Source organism: Macaca thibetana, chromosome 12, assembly GCF_024542745.1.
Source record: "Macaca thibetana thibetana isolate TM-01 chromosome 12, ASM2454274v1, whole genome shotgun sequence".
In the NCBI taxonomy this organism is placed as follows: Eukaryota; Metazoa; Chordata; class Mammalia; order Primates; family Cercopithecidae; genus Macaca; species Macaca thibetana.
In genome coordinates, this window is record NC_065589.1 from 23,588,658 (window position 1) to 23,603,934 (window position 15,277).

Here is a 15,277-nt window from a genome sequence, read left to right on the forward strand (position 1 = left end):
TATAGTGCTCTGAGAAGGGCATATCACCTCTGTGTTACCCTCACTCTAATCATGAGAAATCATGACACAAACCCAGAATGAACCTTTTACAAAATAACTGAGAGTACTCTTGAAAACAGTTAAGTCATGAAAGGCAAGGAAAGACTCAGGACACGGTGAAGGATACTAAGTAGGCATGAAAACTAACTGCCAAGTGGGATCCTCAACTACTGGAACAGGAATAGAACACTAACGGACAAACTTGAGATATCTAAATGCCATACTTTTGTTAATAGCATTTGTGTATCAAGGTTAATTTCCTGGTTTTGTTCTATGGTCATGTAAGATGTTAACATAAGGGAAAGGTGGGAGAAGTGTTTATGAAAACTGTCTGTATTATTTTCGTGACACTTTGGTACATCTAAAATTAGCTCCGCTGGAGTGGTGGCTCACTCCTGTAATCCCCGCACTTTGAGAGGTCGAGGCGGGAAGATCGCTTGAGCCCAGTAGTTGAAGACCAGCCTGGGCAACATGGTGAAACTCCATCTTCACAACGAAAGTACAAAAAAAAATTAGTCTGGCATAGTGGCACGCACCTGTAGTCCAAGCTACTGGTGGTGGCAGATTGGGTGGGGGTTGGGGGGTGATGTGGGAGGATTGCTTGAACCCAGGAGGTCAAGGCTGCAGTGAGCCATAATTGTGCCACTGTACTCCAGCCTGGGCAACAGAACAAAACCCTATCTTGCTAACAATAATAATAATTTTAAAAAGAAAAATAATAAAATTAACTCAAAAAATTTAAAATGCAAAAATAACTAACAAACACAGAAAACTAACAAACACAGAATCTTATGGACCAGTCAAAGGTGGGCTCTCTTACCATACCTGAGTCCAGGCTGACTCCCACACTGAGGAAGGCCAGCCACACTGAGCTGGTGGTCATATCATAACACCTTCATTTGAGAGAGGGCTCTAGTCAGAAATGGAGTGGAAAAAGGTGTGAGGAATTAAGTAAGATGGAAAGTCACAGAGTAACAGTGTTCTTCATTTACTCAGAACCTGTAATGAACCAGGCACTGTGCTAAGTTTCTTAATTATTTTGTCTCCCATAAACCTCATAACCTTTGAGGTAGCAGTTATAGGTTTGCCTGTTTACAGATGAGGAACCTGGTTCTTACAGAAATGAAGGAAAATATTATACAGTTGATAGCTGATGGTGTTGGGATTCAAATTCCAGTCTGCTTGGCTCCAGAGTCTTTTTCCTAGCCACTCCACTGTACTGTCTTCTCGGGGGTGTTGTCATTCAGTTCAGACCTCGGGATTTCTGCGTTAGGGTAAGTGGAGAAAGAGGCGATAGAAGGTTGGAGGAAGGAGAAAGGGGGATGGCCTGGCCAGCGGGAGCTGTCCGTGGTGCTGGTCATAGAACCAGCTGGAGACTGTGTAGGTGAAAGCAGCAAGGAGAGCTACCACAGAGAAGGAGCAATGTTTAGACTAGAAGAAAACAAGTAGTTAGCTGTGTTCACAATTCCTTCCCCAGTGAGTAGGATCAAGAAGGGGAAAGATTTCAAGTTGAAATAAACAACCATATATACAGTAGCTAATAAGGTAGGGATTTGCCCTTAGGTGTGACTTGCACCTAGTACAGTATGGCTGTACTGGTTGTTTATATCTGGAAATACTTTGGTGCCAGTGGTAAACAGTCATTTACTGAGCCCTAAATTGCCCTGGACGCTCTTCCAGTCCCCTCCCTAAACTACTCATGCTTCCTTATGACCCTGGCACAATGTGGGCTTCCAGGACCCTGGCTCTGGCTCTAAGGCCAACTGGTGTCCAGCTCACAGGTCCATTCTCATGCTCATAGGTGCACACACCTTACCAATTGTTACGTATTTTGATTATGATCCTGTTTGTTCCCATTTTACAGATGAGGAAAGTCAGGTTTAGGGAGGTTTAACCGTTTTCCTGACATTGCTCAGCTATTAAAAGCTGGAACCAGGACTTGAACTTGAGTTTTCTGAGATTAGACTTCATGTCATTTTCCCTCCATCCTCCTACTGTTAGCTTGTATGTCTTTCTACTCTGTGGTGGGGACAATGAATAGAGGGAGAAAGTTATCTATGGGGCCTGAGTTTTCATAGGAGAGTTAGAAAATCCTGGCTGGGCTGGGTGCAGTGGCTCACTCCTGTAATCCCAGCACTTTGGGAGGCCAAGGCTGGTGGATCACGAGGTGAGGAGATGGAGACCATCCTGGCAAACACGGTGAAACCCCGTCTCTATTAAAAATACAAAAAATTAGCTGGGCGTGGTGGCAGGCACCTGTAGTCCCAGCTACTTGGGAGGCTGAGGCAGGAGAATGGCATGAACCCGGGAGGCAGAGCTTGCAGTGAGCCGAGATCGTGCCACAGCACTCCAGCCTGGGTGAGAGAGCAAGACTCCGTCTCAAAAAATAAATAAATAAAATAAAATAAAATAAAAAGAAAATCCTGGCTGGGCGTGGTGGCTCACTCCTGTAATCCCAGCACTTTGGGAGGCCGAGGTGGGCAGATCACGAAGTCAGGAGATGGAGACCATCCTGGCTAACACGGTGAAACCCTGTCTCTACTAAAAATACAAAAAAAAATTAGCTGGACGTGGTGGCGGTCTCCTGTAGTCCCAGCTACTCAGGGAGCTGAGGCAGGAGAATGCTGTGAATCCAGGAGGCGGAGCTTGCAGTGAGCCAAGATCGTACCACTGCACTCCAGCTTGGGCAGTGCAGTGCAGGAGAGCAAGACTCCGTTTCAAAAAAAAAAAAAAAAAAAGAACAAAAGAAAAAGAAAATCCTGTAGGGATCCCAGGCAGAAAGGAATGCTTTCCTTTAAATTTTCTTGCCATTTGGCAGTCTATCCCCAAACCCCGCCAGTTTTGGGCCCCAGCAGCCCTTTCAGACTGGAGTTGCAACCAGTCTCTTAACACCTTCCAATACCAGTAGCTGCAGGGGACCATGACCCTCTAATGCAGAGAATGTCCTCTGTCTGCTCCTAGATCCAGCCCTAAACTACCCAGTGGCCCTCTTAGCTACAGCCTTTTCTCGCTCTCTATCCCCCACTCCAGACTGGGCTGAGAATACTTACCCCACTCATTTCTGAGGACAGGAGCTTCTGTGGGAGTGCCTACCTTTTCTTTTTCTGTTTGTTTGTTTATTTGTTTGTTTTCGGTATACCTTTACATTTTATTTTATTTTGTTTATTTTTTTATTATACTTTAAGTACTAGGGTACATGTTCACAATGTGCGGGTTTGTTACATAGGTGTACATGTGCCATGTTGGTTTGCTGCACCCATCAACTGTCATTTACATTAGGTATTTCTCCTAATGCTATCCCTCCCCCAGCCCCACATCCCCCGACCGGCCCCAGTGTGTGATGTTCTCCACCCTGTGTCCATGTGTTCTCATTGTTCAACTCCCACCTGTGAGTGAGAACATGCAGTGTTTGGTTTTCTGTCCTTGTTATAGTTTGCTTATAATGATGGTTTCCAACTTCATCCATGTCCCTGCAAAGAACATGAACTCATCCTTTTTTATGAGGAGAGCCCACCTTTTCACCTCCATCCCTCAAGTACAACTTGAATGCAAACTGATTCCAGAACCAACACTCAAAATGGAGTCAGAATCTCAGGACGGAGAGAGGCAGGAGAGGGCTTTCTAAGTGCTGGATCTGGGTGGACTTGTAACTGGATAGCAAGGCACCCTGGTGTCTCCTCTTGTCATTCTCCATCCAGAGCAGCAAGGTAGCCTCCTTCTTGGAGAAACAAAGCAGGAGGACGTGGAGATGGCAAAAATTTCCCACTTCTCCAGCATGCAGCAGAGAGGCTGGATGCTTGTAGGAGGCGCAGGTGTGCAGAAGGCTGAGCGGCTTACCTACAGAGATCTCCCATTTAGTGAATGTTCTCTCTCTCTCTCTCTCTCCCTCCCTCCCTCCCTCTCTCTCTCTCTCTCTCTGTGTGTGTGTGTGAGAGAGAGATTTTGTTGATTGCCTACCACATGTCAAGTACTTTACACATACCTTATCACTCAATTTTCCCACCTGCCTTCTCAGAATTATCCCCAGGTAACAGATGAGGAAACTGAAGCTCAGAGAGGTCATGTGACTTGCCCGAGGTCATGTGACTTTCCCAAGGTCACACAGACAGTTAGTAATAGAGTGGGGATTAATCTCAGGTCTACCTGATTTCCCAGCCCAGGGTCTTCTCTATATGATGGAGGGCAAAGGGGTGTGGGAAGATACCTGGGAAAAAGAAGCTTAGAAAATGTATTTTTTTTGTATGTGTGTCGAAGTTCAAATCATGGAGTGTGCTTTTACCTTTATTATTCCTCACCCCAGCTTCCAGGCCAGGAGGATCTGAGGCCATCTCCCTTCCATCCTTCCTCCCTTCTCCTACATCCTGATAATCAGTTTCCTGTATCATCACCCAGTCTTGAGCCCATGATCTTTTTTTTTCTTTCTTTCTTTTTTTCTTTTCTTTTCTTTCTTTTTTTTTTTTTTTGAGATAAAGTCTCGCTCTGTCACCCAGGCTGGAGAGCAGTGGTGCGATCTCAGCTTACTGCAACCTCCACCTCCCAGGTTCGAGCAATTCTCCTGCTTCAGCCTCTCGAGTAACTGGGATTACAGGCATGAGCCACCATGCCCGACTAATTTTTATGTTTTTAGTAGAGGCAGGGTTTCACCCTGTTGGTCAGGCTGGTCTTGAACTTCTGACCAAACTCCTGATCCACTAGCCTCAGCCTCCCAAAGAGTGGGCATTACAGGTGTGAGCTACCACACTTGGTCGCCTCCCCCATGATCTATTTTTGGGTCTAGGGAGAATATGATCAACAGGTCCCAGTACCCATTATTTCGCTGGTTCTGGGCTCCTGGAAAGGGAGAGTTTCAAAGCAAACCCAGCTTCCTCTTTTCCCTCCTCAGGCTCAATCTGTTGTGAAGCCTCTTTCCATGTGTGTGCCTCCCTGGGCAAAGTCCAGCACGCAGGCTTCTCCCTGGGAGTCCACCGATGTCAGTTGCGGTCACTAGGCATCAGGGCTTCTAGGAGGCAGGTAGACACCTACAGAAGCAGAGCCTACAGGGGCCCTGTTAAGAGGAGGAACCATCCCCTTTAATTTTTCCAAACCCAGAATCCACCATTGAGCAGGCAAGAGCTCTGGAAGGAGGCTCCCCAGTGAAGAGGCACAAGGACGCCTTTAGCATGAGCTGTTCTTCCTCCTTGGGGTTTTCCCACTGAGATTCCTGGGGCCAACACAAAACCCTGCCCCCAAAGTCCCTATTTCTTTTTATCCTAAAAGTGAACCAGTTCCTTTCCTTGTCCCTAAGGTCTAGCTGAGTCAGGCTGACCATTTCAAAAAGAATTTGGGGAAAAACAAAAAGGAAATCATTATAGAAACTACAAACAGCGTAAAAGTCGTCATGTCCAAAGTGCAGGTTTCAGATTCTGAGAATCCCGTTAAAACCAGTGAAAAGCTCACTGAGTTCCACATTCTTTGATTCCCGGAAAACTACTAATCATGCTGGCGTAATTTGCCTGCCCCTTCCCTCCAGCCCTGCCAGTCTCTGGCCATGTGATCTCCCAGGCCAGCTCAGGTCACTTTGTCATCTCAGTCCATCTTTCACCTTTCACAAGTCAACTCCAACTCTCCCAAAATGATAGCTTATCTTCTGTGTTTACCCCTCCACTCACTAAGCTCTCTCCGTCTAGTCACGTTCCCCCTTCCATCTGAAAGGAAACCGGTTCGCTGTCTTGGGGAGCAAAATATCCTTAGTTACCCAAGAGTAACTTTGAGACTTTCAGCTTCACGTACTAAGGAGTCTTCACAAAATGGGACCCTTCCTCCAACACACATGCCAGCAAATGAACCAACGGGCTTCCAAAAGTCTACATTATGTATAATAATTCCTTTATACATTAACCTTCCGATCCCTTCAAGAGTTGTTTTTCTTGTTGCTGAGCAAGAAGAAATGCCGGGAGAAAACGCAGAGGACACCTTCCCTGTCATCAGCAAAAGGGATCTATTTGCAAAGCAATATTCAAATAAGAAATAACTGCGGGCTGCTTTTAAGTTAACAATTGCAATCACAGAGAATGAGGTTCTGTCTCTATGCGTGTGAGAGTGCCAAGCCCACCGAGGAGCTTCCTGCGAATTTGGTCGTCAATTAAAGTCATGATTGCTGGAACGTCACGACAACTAGGGGGCTCTACATTACCATGTCGCGACAGGTAGAAGCCCGCAGTTACTGCTAGCAGGAAAAATCAGGGAATCAAAACTGAATACAGAAAATAAACTTGGGAGGCGCATTCGCCTTCTACGAATCTTGCCTCACTCGGGCTGCCGTCGTTGCCCTGGGATATCTGAAGACGCCGTTTCCTGCGCGTCCTGTGTCTATGGAGACGGCAATATGGCGGCGATGTAAGTTCTGAGCGTTAGTCCCAGGGTCCCAGGGTCCCAGGGTCCCAGGGTCCTAGGGAGCGGCGCGAGTGGCCAGGGAAGGTGTCTGTCCCGGGAGACCCTATCCTTCGGGAAATCGTGGCCAGAGGTCCCCTCCATGCTCTTCAGAGAGCCCCATGGGACTGAGTCTTGGGCGAGATCAATCAGACTAAAGATCCCGAAGAGAAAGGAGAGACAGCTCTAAGTGTATTTTGTCCCCCTTTGTTTCATCTATTTCTTTCTCCCTCGACTCTATACGACGACCTGCCACTTTTTCTAGTGGTTGTCTTGGAGATTTTTAGATCAGCAATTAGGCAAATAAAGGAAGCTCATGATACATATTTTCAAAGTTCTCGAAATTGGAAACTTCAATTTAAAACAAAACAAATTCAAAACAAAACAGAAAAACCTCTCTTGCCCAGTCTCTTCACAACGACTGCAGATGTGTGAGTCTTTTGGAAGAATAGTGCAGGCTAGTGGGGAAGTTATGGTTGTTAATTACTATAACATAGATTTGTTTAGTGCTTTTTCAAATCCTGTTTCATTCGAGCTGCACATCAACTTTGTGAAATCGTCAGGATAACCCACATTTTACAGGCGAGGAGACTGAGGCTCCAGGAGATGGAGAAATTTGCCTATCCCCGTAGAGTCTGAGAAGATGCTGGCATCCAGCTTCCCTTGCCCTGGGACCACTTCCCTAGCCCTATGACATGGGTTGGACCAGCTTTCTACCCCATCATCTCTCATCTCTTCTATGCACTCTCTGGAATAGTTTCATGTGTTGAGTGGAGACTTTTTCAGAGCTCTGAGGCAGGAGCTGTCTGTACAATCCCCTGAGGTCAGAGGCATTAACGAGTCAGGGCAGGGCTGCAAGACCATCCCGTGGCAGAGAAGTAATGGACTCTCTCTGTGTCTCCTCAGCTTACATTTTCTTTGACTTCATCTGAACATCCAGTTCACAGTTGGAGGTAGGAGCCTTGCCTGCCTTGTCTGATGCCTAGCACAGTACCTGGTACATAATAGGCACTCAGCAAGTGCTTTGTGAATGAACGAATGACTGAATCTAGATAGTCCCCTCCAGAGGGTTTAGACATGTTGCCAACTAGGAAAACCAGGGTCAACAGAACCTTCCACTTTGGAAGGGTGATGCTGGGTGGTGGGGGAGGGATAAGAGAGTGTCTGATGGAACTGTATAAATTCCTAAAGGGTGATCTTAAAATTGCTAAATCTGAATACATTAAAATAAGGAACTGAACGACAAACTTGAAAAAGGATCATTTTAGGTTAAATAAATGGGTAAGTCACACGTAATCATAAACTGTTGTAAGAATTAAAATACCTGTAAGGGAGAATTGCTTGAACCCAGGAGGTGGAGGTTGCAGTGAGCTGAGATCTTGCCAGTCTGGGCAGGAGAGTAAGACTCTGTCTCAAATAAATAAATAAACAAACAAACAAATAAATAAGGGCAACAGAGTGAGACTCTGTCTCAAATAAATAAATAAATAAATAAAATAAAATCCCTGTAAGGACCTTACAACACTGCCTGCCATGTAGGTTCTCAGTACATGTTAATAGACATTATTATTTTTGAGATTGTTATTTGAAGAAGAGGGGGAGGATACTGAGTAGTCTGAAAAATATACAAATGTTCAAAAAAGGTATTAAAGTGATGCTGTCCAATGTGGTAGCCAATAGCCATTTGTAGTTATTCGGCACTTAAAATATGGGTAGTCCAAATTGAGATGTGCTATAAGTGTAAAATGCACACCAGATTTCAAAGACTTAATACAAAATACGAAAGTAAAGTATCTAAATAATTTATTGATTATTTACATATCGACTTATATATCGATTATTTACATATTGATATTTACATATCGATTACATATTCAATGTAGTATTTTTGATATGATAGGTTAAATAAAATATATCATTATAATTAATTTTACCTGTGTCTTTTCACTTTTTTAATGTGGCTACTAGAATGTTTTAAAGTACACATGTGGATTGCATTATATTTTGGGGAGCAGTGCCATGTTCTGTGATGTCATGGATGATGGCTTCGTATCAAGTGTAAAGGGAAATCAGAGATGAACCATTTGTGGTAAGTCATAGGGATCTGCAAACCACTTCCACATGTGCTTGAGTGGAGCTGGCTTAGTCTTGGTGTGTGAGTGTGAAAATTGCTGTCCTCTTATAGAGGTAACAAAGTCACACTTGAGTGTGTGTGCTAAGGGAAGCCAGCTAAAGGAAGAGGGGATTCAAGGTGATGGAGCCAGAGCTAGTCTGAGATACTTTGTGTCCCTTAGATCGAGGTCAAGCATCCTCTTGAGCATTTGGTGAAAACTGTGGCCATTCCCCCTGGAAAACAGACATGTATGCATACATAGCATCTGGCATATCCTTTACATATGTGTCACATATATTTGCATATGATTTCAGCTACAGTCATCAGGGATCCTGCTGCTCTAGAGATGGATTGACTTATGCTTTCATTGATCTATTTCAGTGATGTTTACCTTAACAGGTTGTAGACTGGTGGAGGAAACCCAGAAGGTAGAGAATCCATCATTCTCATTTGCCTCTTCTTTCCCCCTTATTCCTCTTCTCACAAGAGGCAAGAGCGTTCAGAGGAAACAAGCAGAGAGTAAAAGCCAGATAAAGGTAATGCACACACTTCAGTAACACCCACTGGAGCTTGCTGAGCAGTGCCAAGAGTGGCCACGGAGGGGCATAGTGGGGTGGGCCTTGTTCCCAAGTCTCTCTTTGGAGTGCCTTTCCTGATGGTGAGTCCCTAGGCTCCCAGGCAAAGCCCTGGATCTCGTGTACAGCCTCATTCCTCATGGTGCCACCTAGCACCTGTTGCCAGAGCTGGAAAGCAGACCCTTTCCTCCATGACAAGGATGGCTATGAGAGTCTCCTCCCTCAGCCTCTCTTTCTCATGTCACTCCTGTCTCCCCCACCCTCTGCTCTCTTCCCAGCTCCATACTCAGAGTGCTCCCTTTGGACTGTGTCCCAAGGGCCTGATGCTTACACAGGCTCCAAGCTCCATCATGAGGTCCAGGAACAGCAGGGACCACACCGTGAACTCTGGCGGATCCTGCCTGAGTACCAGCACGGTGGCCATCCCCGCCATCAATGACAGCAGTGCAGCCATGAGTGCCTGCAGCACCATCAGTGCCTGGGTAAGGATACAGCCAGGGCAGGCAGAGCAGGGTGTAGCAGGGCCAGGGCAGGGCATGGGGGGCAGGGCACTGGGGTGGGAATCTGAGAGGCCCTGACTCTTCCCTATGCATCTTAGCACTAGACCCTGTCTAGACTTTCCTTGTCACCTTTTTTCCACTCAGGAAAGAAAATATTACATTGGCCATTGAATACACTCAGTAAATATTGAAACTGAGAATGTAAGCTCCAAGAGAAAAGGGATTTGTCAGTCCTGTTCACCATTGTAGCACCAAGCACACTGGAGTGCTGGGAGCAGTGAGTGCCTGAGAGGCCATGGGATAGGAGAGTGCCAGAGAGGACTGAGTCAGAGGCTGGTTGGATAGCTAGGATTTCTCTTTCCTCAGAAAGTTCTTCTGGTCTTGACCCCTAGGACTTTGTGTTTGACCAATAATGTATGGATGCTGTTTACTTTTTGCAGCTCTTTGTAGTTCTCTCTATGTGATGATGCAGCTGTCCAGGGGTGTGACTATGGGCATGGCTTTGTGTATGATACAGTGTGTGTCTGTGTTGTGTGGTATACAGTGCCTAGCTCCTTAGATGTGCTGCCCTTGCCTCCCTGTGAATGGAGGGTCGTGTTTTAGAAGACATCTCTGTCCTCTGTGCCATTCCGGGCCCGTTTGCCCTTGGATTCACTCACTGCCCTTCCCTGCTCTGCTTTGAGCCAGTAGGAGATTGGAAAGTGGGAGGAAGGGAGAAGCCAGGGCATTTCTCTTCCTCTCTCTGCTGTTCACGGTGTCTCTGTCAGCAGCTGCATTTCCCCTGTGGCTCCAGTTCCCATCAGACAGGCCTCAAGGCTGTATTGACCCCACCACTTCTCACCTAGGTGTGGTGGCAGCTTCTTGATGTTGCCAACTCCCAGGTTCCCTCACTACCCATGGTTATGCAGTAAATTCCCTGGTTTTTGTTGTTGTTGTTGTTTGTTTGTTTTTTCTTTTTTCGAGATAGAGTCTTGCCCTGTCACCTGGGCTGGAGTGCGATGGCGCAATCTCGGCTCACTGCAACTTCTTCTTCCTAGGTTTAAGCGGTTCTGCTGCCTCAGCCTCCCGAGTAGCTGGGATTACAGGTTCCTGCCACCATGCCCGTCTAATTTTTTGTATTTTTAGTAGTGACAGGGGTTTCACTATGTTGGCCAGGCTGGTGTTGAACTCCTGACCTTGTGATCTGCCCACCTTGGCCTCCCAAAGTGCTGGGATTATAGGCGTGAGCCATTGCGCCCGGCCACAGTAAATTCCCTGTTTTAAACATTCAGAGTGGCTTTTGTTTTCTTACCTGGACATTGGCTGATGCACCAACTGATATTTATAGTAAATTACCTCCCATAATCCATGTCACCTTTCTTCCATAGGTGACTCAGGAAAGAAAATAGTATGTTGGCCATCAGACACACTCAGTAAATATTGAAATTGAGAATGTAAGCTCCAAGAGAAAAGGGATTTGTTGGTCCTGTTCATCATTGTAGTCCCATAGCTAGCACAGTGTCCGGTGCATTATAGGTACTCAAAAAATATCTGTTGAATGGATGACTATATCCTTATATTATGCAACAATATAAAAGCAATACTTGGTCAAAGATTTAAAAAATGGTGGCCGGGCATGGTAGCTCATGCCTGTAATCCCAGCACTTTGGGAGGCAAAGGTGGGTAGATTACCTGAGGTCAGGAGTTCAAGACCAGCCTGACCAACCTGGTGAAACCCTGTCTCTACAAAAATAGAAAAATCAGCCGGGCATGATGGCGGGTGCCTGTAATCCCAGCTACTTAGGAAGCTAACGTGAGAAAATTGCTTGAACCTGGGAGGCAGAGGTTTCAGTGAGCTGAGATTGTGCCATTATACTCCAGCCTGGGCAACAGAGCGAGACTCTTACAAAAAAAAAAAAATACACACACACACACACACACACACACACATATAGTATAAAATATATATATATACACACATATATAGTATCAAATACACACACACACACACACACACACACATATATAAAATGCCAATGAGTTGAGTGCTCATGGCAATGACCGTGGTAGGAAAAGGCAACCAGTTCATCCTCCCTCCACTTTACCACCCCAGGAAGTGTTTCCATGCCCCCTCCTTCTTCATCTAGAAAGGGGTGATGGATAAGCCTATGGAAAGATTTTCCATTACAGATGGAAATGCTGCACATGGCAGTGCTAGCATCAATCACCAGGAGCAGCCCTTAGAGTGGCCTCAGAAGTCAGGGGATGGGTGAGGTGAACAGCAGACAAATTGACTCCTCCTCTGCCCCACCAGCCAATTGAGGAATGGGAGAGGGAATGGTGCAGAGGGAACTGTGGTCTGGAAAAGGACTTGGGATAGACTGCTCTAGCTAGGAGAGGCATCTGTAGCAAGGGGCAGGGCTGGGAGAAAGAAGAGGGGAGGAGGTACCTGATGGGGTGGTATCTGAGGGCGCACTGAAGAACAGAACAGAAGCCTGCATTTGTGTGCTTGCACAGAGTGGCTGATGGGGCTGCCCAGGGAAGGCTTCGGGGGCAGGGGCTCTAGTTGCAAAACAGTTCCAGTCTTGGAAGAGGTGATATCTGACTTCAGGGCCTACCTGCCTCTCACTATCTGTCTCCAGACCATCCCCCAGGGGTGAGGGGTGGTGTCAATCATTGTTTTTCTGTCTTGTCCTTTATTTTCTTGGTGGTGGAGGAGGAAGACCTTCACCTGTTCTCTGGATCTTGGCATCCTACCCTGCTGATACATCCTTTCTGCTCCCCCTTCTCCCTGCCACCCGAACAGCCTGCAAGCTCCGTGGACACTCAGATGCACTCCCCAAAGAAGCAGGAGAGAGTGAAGAAGAGGGTCATCTGGGGCATTGAGGTGGCCGAGGAGCTGCACTGGAAAGGCTGGGAGCTAGGAAAGGAGACCACAAGGAATCTGGTTCTGAAAAATCGATCCTTGAAACTCCAGAAGATGAAGTACAGGTACCAGTATAAGGGATCAAGGACCCAGTGCCAGAGCATTGAGCCCTGAAAGCAGGCTCTCTTCAGAACAAAACAAAGCAAACAAAAAACCTTCAACATGCCATATAAAAGCCAGTGAGTGTTTAAAACACGTGCAGTATGAATAATTGTGCAGCTATAGTCTATTCTTTTTCATTGTGGTATAGTGTCCCAATGTGTGCCTGTACCATAATGCATTCATCCAGAATGAAGCGAGTTTGGACTGTTTCTAGTTTGGGACTGTTACCAACATTCGTGTATATGTGTCCAGTTACATAAGTACGAGAGTTTTTCTGGGGAATACCAGGTACTATGAAGGCTCACGTGATTTTGGGGTCTTATGAAAGTGGTTTTTTGTTTGCTTGTTTGTTTTTCTGCGTAGTTGTTAAATTAGTGTCCTTGCGGGATGGAGCCATCTATTCTGCCACCTTGCTCTACCTTCTGTCTTTTCTGGGGAATAGACACAGGAATAGAATTGCTGAGGCTTAGGCCATGTACCTGTTCACTTTCTGTAGATAAACCAAATTGTTTCCCAAAGTGCACAGATTTCTTTAGACGCCCACCAGCAGCGTTAGAGAGTTCCCATTCCTCCACATCCTTACCAATAACTGCTATTGTCAGAATTTAAAATTTTTGCCAGTAATGGTAACTTGTGGTTTTAATGTGCATTTCCCTGATTACTGATGAATGAGGATGAGTGTCTTTTTGTAGGTTATTGACCCTTTGCATTTCTTCATGTGTGAAATTTATGATCAAGTCTGTGGCCATTTTTCTATTACATTATCTTTTCTTTCTCCTTTTTGGTATAAGTTCTTATCCCAATTAAAAACCCTTTGCCAGTTATGCGTTGTGGATATCTTCTCTCATCTTATGATTTGTCTTTACTCTCCTTATTGTGTCTTTTGAAGAATAAAAGTTCTGAATTTTAAAGGTATCAACTTTATCAGTCTTTTTCTTTTATGATTGGTGCTTTTTTATGCTTTTCCTAAGAAGTCCTTTTCTACCCCGAGGTCATTAAGATATTTTCCTCTAGTATCTTCTAAAGACTTCATATTTTTGCCTTTTAATATTTGTCTTTTATCTATATGGAATTGATTTTTATGAATAGTAAATTTTGATATCTGGTTGTATAAGTCCTCCTACTTAATTCTTCTTCTTTTTTTTTTTTTTTGAGACGGAGTCATGCTCTGTTGCCCAGGCTGGAGTGCAGTGGCGCTATCTCAGCTCACTGCAAGCTCCGTCTCCAGGGTTCACGCCATTCTCCTGCCTCAGCCTCCCAAGTAGCTGGGACTACAGGCACCCACCACCACGCCCAGCTAATTTTTTGCATTTTTAGTAGAGACGGGGTTTCACCGTGTTAGCCAGGATGGTCTTGATCTCCTGACCTCGTGATCCACCCTCCTCGGCCTCCCAAAGTGCTGGGATTACAGGCGTGAGCCACCACGCCTGGCCTTAATTCTTCTTCAAGATTGTCTTAGCTATTCTTGGCCCTTCTTTTGATCTTTTATATAAATATTCAAATCAGCTTATCATACATGCACATAAAACTCTTCTTGAGATTTTGATTGGGATTTAATTGGACCTATAGATGAATATGGGGAGAAATGATATCATTACAATATTGAGTCTTTTAATCCATGAACACGGGCTATCTCTATATTCATTAGGTTATTTTTCATGTCTCTCAATAAAGTGTAAAGTTTTCTCTATAGACATTTAGCACATCTTTAGTTAGATTTATTCATAAGTATTTTATATTTTTGCTGTTGTTATATATGACATATTTTTTAGTTGTTTCATTTCTGTCTGTTGCTAGTTTTTAAAATGTCATTTTTATATAGGTATTGTGTTCAGTGTCTTGGCAAATCCTCTTATTAATTCTAATAATTTATTTGTTAGTATTCTTGTTTTTTCATGCACACATTTGTATTTTAAATGGAAAATGACATTATTTTTTTCTTTCTAGTCCTTACACTTTTTGTCTTTCCTTACTGTGTTGTTAAATAGAAAAGTGTTGAACAGAAGTGGTTATAGGGGCATCTTTGTTTTGTTTATCATCTCAGAGTAAAGGACTGCAATGTTTCACCATTAAGCTGTCTGGTAGGATTGATTTCCTGTAGGATTTCTGTAAAAGTGTATACATTGTCAGATTATGGGAATATTCTTCTATTCCTGCTTTGCTGAGAGGTTTTCTCATAAACACACATTAAAGTTTATCTAATTTCTTCTTTCTTTTTTCTTTTCTTTCTTTTCTTTCTTTTCTTCCTCTCTTTCTTTCTTGTTTTTTTGAGACAGGGTCTCGCTCTATTGCCCAGGCTGGAGTATAGTGCATTAACATGGCTCACTGTAGCCATGACCTCCTGAGCTCAAGCAATCCTCCTACCTCAGCCTCTCAGGTAGCTCAGACTGTAGGCATGCACCACCATGCCTGGCTAATTAAAAGAAAATTTTTTAAATATAAACAGTATCTTGCCATGTTGCCCAGGGTGGTCTCGAACACCTGGGCTCAAATGATACTCCCGCCTTAGCCTCTCAAAGTGCTGGGATTCCAGATGTGAGGCACTGTGCCTGGCCTGTGGAAAGGTTTTTGACCACCCATTCCATGTTTTGGTGTTTTTAGGCAGAGCAGCCATAATATTTATTATACAATTACT

The 15,277-nt window shown here is 44.8% G+C and overlaps 1 protein-coding gene and 1 long non-coding RNA gene across 2 annotated transcripts in view; both read left to right on the top strand.

The window, feature by feature from the left end:
• The first annotated feature begins 6,373 nt into the window (after window positions 1–6,373).
• On the top strand, window positions 6,374–8,931 carry LOC126933019 (uncharacterized). The gene is made up of 4 exons (XR_007718392.1): window positions 6,374–6,414; window positions 7,354–7,400; window positions 8,428–8,536; window positions 8,742–8,931. It is a non-coding gene; the product is annotated as an uncharacterized LOC126933019 (long non-coding RNA).
• Window positions 8,932–8,943: 12 nt separating this feature from the next.
• The window catches only part of CFAP65 (cilia and flagella associated protein 65), a 38,005-nt gene continuing 31,671 nt past the window's right edge, over window positions 8,944–15,277 (top strand). The window contains 3 exon segments of the mRNA XM_050752340.1: window positions 8,944–9,096; window positions 9,414–9,617; window positions 12,421–12,605. Of these exon segments, the coding sequence (XP_050608297.1) occupies window positions 8,944–9,096; window positions 9,414–9,617; window positions 12,421–12,605 (542 nt within the window).